Here is a 10,000-nt window from a genome sequence, read left to right as displayed (position 1 = left end):
TTGACGGTGCAGGGCAATGAAATGGCGGGGACAGGGCGACATGGAGGCGATTTGTTTGTGGCCACCGCTTACGGGATTAAGGCTTCTGGCCATAGATAGGTAGGTAGATAGATAATTTCCCCTTATTTACGGTGGAAATGTGTAAATAGAGAAATAATGAGGTAATTTGAGGTAGTTACATTCACCACTTTAAAGATAATGATCCCAATAAAGACATTAACAAATAAAATAAATAAAAATATATGTTAAATTAAGAGGTAAATAAAAAAAAATAAAATGTGATAATAAAAGATAGATGAATTTAACAGAACAGATTATGAAAATTTTCTGATTGTTCGGGATCTGCAGATTAATATTTCTCTCATTATTATTATTATTATTATTATTATTATTATTATTATTATTATTATTATTAATTATGGCCGTCTAATTGCTTATATATTGTAATTTTTTCATCCACTTTTTGGCCTAAAGTGGATGATTCAGGGAAGGGTTTGTGGATGGTGACAGGGGAGGTGATGTGGATGAGTGTGGATGAGATGACGTTGGTGGAAGGACTTAAATCATAGCACACACACACACACACACACACACACACACACACACACACACACACACACACACACACACACACACACACACACACACACACACACACACACACACACACACACACACACACACACACACACCTCACAGTCACACTACACACTGCCATACCATACACTGTCAAATCACACCACACACACTTCAGAAACCATACATATACTGCCACACCACACAGTACCACACCACATCACACAATACGACACAAAACCTCACCCTACCACACCACACCACACCACACCACACCACACCTACACGCCAACTTTATCAATTCAGAGTGCTTGATTTTCTTATTTATAAAGACTGAATGGGTGTTTGAACTTCCTCGACGTTAAGAAGTTACGTGGCTGGCAAGAAAGAGACGCAGAACGAGAATGTGTTTACCTTTCTTACGTCACGCACATCTCAAGGAGCAATATAAATCCGAGAGAGAGAGAGAGAGAGAGAGAGAGAGAGAGAGAGAGAGAGAGAGAGAGAGAGAGAGAGAGAGGGAGGGAGAGAATCAGCTTTACCAAAACATCCATCTCAAACTGGTATCCAGATTTAGAGAGAGAGAGAGAGAGAGAGAGAGAGAGAGAGAGAGAGAATCTGCTTTACCAAAACATCCATATCAAACTGGTATCCAGATTTAGAGAGAGAGAGAGAGAGAGAGAGAGAGAATTACTGATGTGGAGACGTCATTATAACATACTGACACTTCATAAACAACGTATCATCCAAAAATAAATCGCTAAGGAAGAGGGGTTAGGGAGCTTCCTTAACCAACACGAATATATAGCCCTTGACCATCCTCCATATAAACAGAATGAGTTGCAACAGAGAATGCGTTACGGGAGGACATTAAGGGAGTTTGTTAAGTGCTGGTCCTGGGTTCGCGTTTAGAAAATTCGGACAGCGTGCTCCAACCCTCCACTCCCCCCCCCCCTCCCGAATTGCGTGCTGCCTCTCTCCGCTTCCTCACGCACGCACATCGCCACAAACGCACAATTTTCGCGTGCATTGAAGGAGTGTGTAAAGACCAGGTGAGAGGTTGAGTGTGAGTGGGTGTGGGTGTGTGGGGGAGGGTGGCGTGGAGTGGTGGATGTGGGTTATAGGGAGTGGATGGGTTGGTGTGGGTGTACGATGATGATGATGATGATGATGATGATGATGATGGTGATAATGTTGATACTAATAACAGTAATAATGATGATGATGATGATGATGATTATGATTATGATGATGATATGATGATGATGATAATGATGACAATAACGATAATAATAATGATGATGTTGATGACTGATGTTGATGATGATAATGATGATGATGACGATGATGATGATAATGATGATGATGACGATGATGATGATGATGATGATGATGATGATGATGAGGAGGAGGAGGAGGAGGAGGAGAAAGAAGAAGAGGAGGAGGAACAAGGTAATTACCATGAGGATAATAATAATAATAATAATAATAATAATAATAATAATAATAATAACAATAATAATAATAATAATAATAATAATAATAATAATGACGCTAAATTAAACTGCTAGACTTCTTACCATGAGAGAGAAAAAATAAATAAATCAATAAAATATAATATATATCAAGTAGACGTCTTTTTCAATAGATTAATAAATTTCGAGATTATTAAAATTCATGAATAACATTTTTAGCTCTATAATTATTGGAAAAAAAAGTGTGAATAATTTTTGACCTGTCTAATTATAAAAAAAAAGTGTGAATAATTTTTGACCTGTCTGAATATATAAAAAAAAAGTTTGAATACTTTTTGACCTGTCTAATTATTTTAAAAAATATATGAATAATTTTTGACCTGTCTAATTATTTAAAAAAAAGTATGAATAATTTTTGACCTGTCTAATTAGTAAAAAAACAAAGTGAATAATTTTTTTACCTGTCTGAATATATAAAAAAAAGTTTGAATAATTTTTTTATATGTCGGGTTCTTGAAAAAAAAAAGTGTGAATAATTTTTGACCTGTCTCATTATTCAAAAAAAAAAAGTTTGAATAATTTTTGCAGTTCAGGTAAATGACTAAAAATAATACGGCTGATAATTCACTTTTCTTTTACAGGTGACAAGGGGAAGGAAAAACAAATTAAATAAGGAAATAATACGGAAATAAGCTAATAATACGGAAAAAGCCAATAATACATAAATAAGATAATAATACGGAAATAAGATAATAATACAGAAATAAGCTAATAATACGGAAATAAGATAACGCGGAAATAAGCTAATAATACGGAAATAAGATAATAATACGGATGGAAATATGTGTTCTTTTTGCAATAATAGTATAACGAAGAGTGAATTATTCGGTTACATAGAGTGCTGACCTACTGATAATTCGCCATGCCTAGGAATTATACGGAATCATACGGAACGCAAATTATTCGGTAGACGGAGAGGCGTAGAGGGAGAGTAGATGATCTGGATTATTCGGCATATACGGAGAATTATACACGTAAAAGAAATGATTCATACTAATACGTGTAGATAATTAGGTCGTAAGTAGACGGAAATACGGGTAGATGATTCGATCCTAAGTAGGCAGAAATACGTGTAGATAATTCGGTCCTAAGTAGACGGGAATACAGGTAGATAATTCGGTTGTAAGTAGACGGAAATACGGGTAGATAATTCGGTTGTAAGTAGACTGAAATACGGGTAGATAATTCGGTCCTAAGTACACGGGAATACAGGTTGATAATTAGGTTGTAAGTAGACGGAAATACGGGTAGATAATTCGGTTGTAAGTAGACGGAAATACGGGTAGATAATACGGGTAGATATTTCGGTCGTAAGTAGACAGAAATACGGGTAGATAATACGGGTAGATAATTCTGTCTAGATCGCAAGTAGAAGGGAAATACTGGTAGATAATTCAAGTTATCTATTCAGTTATAGATATAAATCAACTATAATTATTAGATATTCGGATAATTTATCAGGTAAATTATTCAGCTAGATAATTTACGACACAATTATTCAGCAGGATAATTACTGAACATACGGATAATTAACATTCATTCATTCATTCATTCATCATCCAATCCTACGTTGCCCCATGAGGAACGTAGGAGCCCGGGGCTAGGCAGTTGGTCCTGACATTTAAGATGAGAGTGACCAGCCTCACTCATCCCTGAGTGGCATTATGTGAGCAATCAACCCCAACCACCCCTTGGATATAAACCTTCACCTGCTCAATCCGATTGGGGTGCAATAATTACCCACTAAACCACCAGGCGCCAAAATTTGGTTATATGGTTACCACCCAGCGTAGTAAATGGTTTCCTGGTGTACAGGAAACCACTTGGCTTGTCACTCAGTGTAGAGTCACCCACAGGGGGAAGGAAAAGGAAAGAATGAAGGAAAGAAAGACAGAAGAGGGAGTGTAAAGTCACCCGTAGGCAGAAGGACAAGGAAAGAATGAAGGAAAGAAAGACAGGAGAGGATGGAAGGAAAGAAGGACGGAGGAGAGGAAAGGGCAGACACCCGAGAGCAGCACTACATCGAGTGAGTGGATGGTGAGCGTCCCCACCTACCACAATGGATGATTAACAACGTAAGATAATTACTAGACATAATGGATCATTTCTAAGGCAATTTATTCAGCACGATAATTACTAAACATACGAATAAATCACACATCAAAATTATTCAATTCCTTCACCCCTTCATTACGAGAGGCTGTATTGGTGAGAGGGTCGCCTTCACGTGGTGGCACTGATATAGAAGGGAGGGGGAGCTGCCTGGGTATACACACGTCCCTGCCCTTCCTCCCTAACTCCCGAGAGGGAGATGGGGAGGGGGAGGGGGGAAGGCAGCCTGGAGTCCCCTGGGTTCACTATATAAGATCTCCCCTTTAATAATAATAATAATAATAATAATAATAATAATAATAATAATAATAATAATAATAATAATAATAATAATAATAATAATAATAATAATAATAATAATAGTAGTAGTAGTAGTAGTAGTAGTAGTAGTAGTAGTAGTAGCAGTAGCAGTAGCAGTAGTAGTAGTAGTAGCAGTATGTAACAAAGATGGTGGTGGTGATGGTGGTCGGTGGTGGTGGTGATGGTGGTGATAGACGCAGTCGTAGTAGCAGTAGTAGTAGTAGTGGTGGTGGTGGTGGTGGTGGCAGTAGTAGTAGTAGTAGTAGTAGTAGTAGCAGTAGTAGTAGTAGCAGTAGTAGTAGTAATAATATAATAATAATATTCTGACGGTAGAGGGAATTATTAAAGAGCCGTATTATACTGAAAGGCTTAAATACGGAAATTATTCGGATTAACGCATAATACGCCATCAAATTATTCAGATAGACGCAGACAACGAGCTTAATTATTCGGTATAGGGATAGATAGATGGATAGATAGATAGACAGGTAGGTGGATAGAAAGATAGATAGACAGGTAGACAGATAGACAGATAAATATAGACAGATAGATAGACAGACAGATAGACAGACAGACATAATTAGATAGATAGATAAACAGACATAAATAGATAGATAGAGACATAAATAGGTAGACAGACAGACATAAATAGACAGATAGATAGACAGACAGACAGTTAAATAGATAGATAGACAGACAGTTAAACAGATAGATAGACGGACATAAATAGATAGACAGATAGAGGAATTACTCGGTATGCAGACCAAAGCAGACCACAATTATTCGGAGAGAGGTGGAGACAGACTGGAATTATTCACACAGGCGATACAACCCCAGCCAATTATCCGGATCTATGTGGACGAGAATACGGTTAATTATTCGGTTATACGGACCCGAAGTCAGGCGAATTGTTCAGAAAACGTATTAACTGACAGGGCAATTATCCGGACAGACGTCAATTATTCAGTTATATACGGATGAAAAAATACATAGGAATTATTAAGATGTGGGCAAATAAACCCCCAATTATTCGTTATACGGATAATTATACGGATCGATTACGCGTTAGACGGATAATTGTACGTACGGATTATTTGGGTAAAGAATACATATACTCGCTGATTATTCTGGAACAAACAATTATTCTGACATACGCTCGGGGGCCCAACAGATTATACGGTATACGGAAGGAAGTATACGGGAATGATCGAGTACAAGGAGAGATACGGCAATAATTCGGGGACAAAGAAATTAGACAGCGATAATTCAGACACAGCGATAGATACGGGAATAATTCGGATACAAGAAATTATACGGGATTTATACGGGAATTATACGGGAATAATAAGGGAATAATACAGGATTTATATGGGAATTATTCGGAATCCGCTATACGATAATTGGGTTTGCTAATGGAGATGGGCGCCGATTATTCACTATATTGATAATCGTAAAGCAAATACGGGGATATTCTGAATCGCGAATAATTTGACGCGAAATTATTAAAAGGTGACGGCGTAGTGGATGGTAATTATTTATTCTGAGGGATAATTATATGGATTATCATTATTATTATTATTATTATTATTATTATTATTATTATCATTATGCTCGTCTTCCTTCTCTTCCTCCTCCTCCTCCTCCTCCTCATCATCATCATATTCTCTCTCCTCCTCCTCCTCCTCCTCATCATCATCATCATCATCATCATATTCTCTCTCATCCTCCCTCTTTTCATCATCATCATATTCTTCTTCCTCCTCCTCCTCATCATCATCACATTCCACCTCCTTCTCCTTCTCATCATCGTCATCCGCATCATCATCATCATATTCCTCCTCCTCCTCCTCCTCCTCTTCATCCTCATCATCATTATCATCATCATATTCCTCCTCCTCCTTCTCCTCTTCATCATCATCATATTCATGCTCCTCCTCTGCATCATCATCGCCATCATATTCTTCCTCCTCCTCCTCATCATCATCATCATATTCCTCCTCCTTTTTCTTTCAGTTATACTGTATCCTGGAATTATAGCAGAAAATTATAGATGAATTATAATTATCCTTCTACATAGCCCGCGAATAATTTTCTCTCCACAAAACCGGCTAATTATCAATATATATACGGCCAAATAATACGGAAAATACGGTTAATTAGTCAGGAAATACGGGAAATTATCCTCTCTCATACGAATAATTATTCCTACGGCCTGTGTATAATCTACCTGTAATGTCCACGAAACCGGCTAATTATCAACATTTATTCGGAAGAATAATACGGAAAATACGGTTAATTAGTCCGGAAATAAGGTAAATTATCCAGTTTCACACGGGGTAATTATACGGATACACTTATTATAATTATCTCTGTACACTGGGTTAAAATACACGGGTTTGGGTGTATGTAGAGCTGTATAATTGATCGATAATTCAGATAAATACAGCGGAAATACAGAGGTGAATAATCAAGACTCATACGTAATAACAACACACGAATTATCAGGCGAATTATTCCTCTAGACGCACATGAGTTGATAATTCGCGCACACATGGATAAACGCACATATTCCGCTAAACGCACATGGGATGATAATTCCAGCGTACACAGATAAACGCACATATTCCGCTAAACGCACATGAGTGTTGATGATTCGAGCACACACAGATAAACGCACTTATTCCGCTAAACGTACATGAGTTGATAATTCGCGCACACATGGATAAACGCACACATTCCGCTAAACGCACATGAGTTGATGTTTCCCGCCTACACAGATAAACACACATATTCCGCTACACGTACATAAGTTGATAATTAGCGGGTACACACAGATAAACGCACATATCCGCTAAACGTACTTGAGTGTTCATAATTCCCGCACACGCACAGGCAAACGCACATACTCCGCTAAACGTACATGACAATTCGCGCACACACGCAGATAAACGTACATATTCCGCTAAACGTACATGAGCGTTGATACTTCGCGTACACACACAGATAAACGCACATATCCGCTAAACGTACAGCACATGAAGGTGATAATTTGCGCACACACTGATAAACGCACATATTCCGCTAAACGTACATGAGCGTTGATAATTCACACACACACACGGGACCAGACATATTATTCATGTACACACGACTTCATTATCCGACTCATTCACCCGATTATCCGTTAAATTATCCCGATTATCCGACCAATTATCCCGACTTTGCGACCAATTATCCCGACTCTCCGACCAATTATCCCGACTCTCCGACTAATTATCCCGACCATCCGACTAATTATCCCGACTATCCGACCAATATTTCCTGTGCACACGACCCGATTATCGAAGTAATTATTCAGCTCCAGACGACCCAATTATCCGGCTAATTACCCCGATTATCCGACAAATTATTCAGGTGTAAGTTACCCGATTATGCGATTATTCAGCAGTAGACGCCTAATTAACCAAGTAATTATTCAAGTCCACGCTACCCGATTATCCGACTAATTACCCCGATTACCCGACTAATTATCCCGATTATCCGACTATTTATTCTTCTTATCCGACTAATTATGCCGATTATCCGACTAATTATTCAGCTGTAGATGACCCAATTATAAGACCAATTACCCCGATTATTCAACTAATTATTTAGATCCAAATGACCTTATTATCCAGGCAATTAACCCGATTATCAGCGAATTATTCACCTGTACGAAAATAAATAATCCTTAAGAATTATCCAAGTCGGGCCAAAGCAGCTTCATTGCCCTAATAATTCCAATATAAGGGTGTAATTATTTCGGTAATTATTCGGGCCGATAATTACCCGACCGTGTAATAATCGGCCGGTCTCCTTCTCGGTCTCCTTCTCCCTGACCGGCTCCTACGGCGACACGGTCCGGTTAGCGCGGGAGGCGGTCCATGGATTTTTTTTTTTTTTTTTTTTTGTCCCGTCCGGTCACCCATCCGAGCCGATTGAAGGAGAGAGAGAGAGAGAGAGAGAGAGAGAGAGAGAGAGAGAGAGAGAGAGAGAGAGGTTCATTCCTATATTCTTGCAACCTCCAGGTGATTTAATTAATGAGAGAGAGAGAGAGAGAGAGAGAGAGAGAGGGAGGTTCATTCCTATATTCTTGCTACCTCCAGGTGATTTAATTAATGAGAGAGAGAGAGAGAGAGAGAGAGAGAGAGAGAGAGAGCCTTCATTAACCCCACTGATTGCCTGGTCTCTCTCCTAAGCTGAGAAAAATCGTCTGGCAGGACCAAGAGTATTAGATAAACCACGTCCTGGGGCTGAAGGGGTTAATTTTGGAGGCTGGGGTGGGTTTGTTTCAGTTTTTTGGTTATTCTTGGGAAGCGAAAAAGTCGAGAAAAAAAAATTCGAACGGCTTTGAACATCACACTCGCTTTTTTCTTCAATATATTTAAGGTTATCAGGCGTAATAGCATGTAAAAGGATGTCTGTGTATCTATTCCATCTATTGGCTTGGAGGGGGGGGGCTGGGGATAGGGGGAGGAGGAGGGGGAGGGAGATGTAGATGTGATTTGAACGGGTAGTCACAGCGATCGACCTTCCGCCATTCTGCATTCGAATTTAACCACATTTTTTTAGTTGATCCTTCTTGCGGTTTTTTTTCGGGGGATTAATGGACCCGTGGGCGGATTAGAAAGACCAGAAATTAGAGCGAGATGGAGGGAGAATGGAGCAAGGCGTAGGAAGGTCGTGAAGGAGCGTTTAAAACTGCGTTACCTTTGATGGTTTCCGTCATGGCGTCGCGTTTAAACAGTCCAGCAGCGGGCCGACGCAGCCTCAACACTTCACTAAATCACACACGACCTCCCTTCCGCGCCAAATAACACTGAGGTCCGCTCCATAAAGCCCGCCCGACACAGCAGGGATCTATAAGCCACGCCCTCCAAACTGTCTATTGGTCCCCAGTGCGCATGCGTCGCCTCCCCCCAGCCAATAGGAGGCGGGAGGAACATTTAAGCCAGCCAATGGGACGCGAGGGGAGGGGCCTGAGTTGCCTATAAGCGTGCGGGTCCACCAATAGGGCTTCAGTGCGATGGCCGAGGGGGGAGGGGGTTGGAGCGCTACTCTAATGGACCCGGGAAATACAAGAAAGAAAATTGTGCCTCCAATATGTGAAGTATACAGGGCTGGTCTGTGCCTCCCGCTGCCTCACCCCAGCGTCAGGCAGGACACACTGGCCTCCACCTCCTGCCTCGCTGCCTCCAGGATACACTAGGACTGTCCCTGTGTCCTACAAAGAGTCAAAATACACAAATAATCACATACACACAGACGTGAAAGGCTACCATACACAAAACCATACACACATAAATCCACATACACTCCCTGGCACTATTCCATACACACATGCACCCGCAGAAGACACCCATACACAAAGCTGCACACACAGGTATTGGCACACATATCCTTGCACACAAACACACGTAAAAGGCTACCGCACACAC

The 10,000-nt window shown here is 40.0% G+C and overlaps 1 protein-coding gene across 1 annotated transcript in view; it reads right to left on the bottom strand.

The window, feature by feature from the left end:
* The window catches only part of LOC145404327 (insulin gene enhancer protein ISL-1-like), a 47,692-nt gene extending 38,398 nt beyond the window's left edge, over nucleotides 1-9,294 (bottom strand). The window contains exon 1 of the mRNA XM_080275845.1: nucleotides 9,273-9,294. Coding sequence (XP_080131971.1) covers nucleotides 9,273-9,291 — 19 coding nt within the window. The 5' untranslated portion in view covers nucleotides 9,292-9,294. The remainder of the gene's footprint in view (nucleotides 1-9,272) is intronic.
* Between the last annotated feature and the right edge of the window lie 706 nt (nucleotides 9,295-10,000).

The sequence above is a fragment of the Coenobita brevimanus genome, chromosome 63 (assembly GCF_032717465.1).
Source record: "Coenobita brevimanus isolate Jiangsu-jjx chromosome 63, ASM3271746v2, whole genome shotgun sequence".
Taxonomy (NCBI): domain Eukaryota; kingdom Metazoa; phylum Arthropoda; class Malacostraca; order Decapoda; family Coenobitidae; genus Coenobita; species Coenobita brevimanus.
The sequence above is the reverse complement of the archived record's forward strand: the minus strand, read 5'-3'. Positions and strand labels throughout refer to the sequence as shown.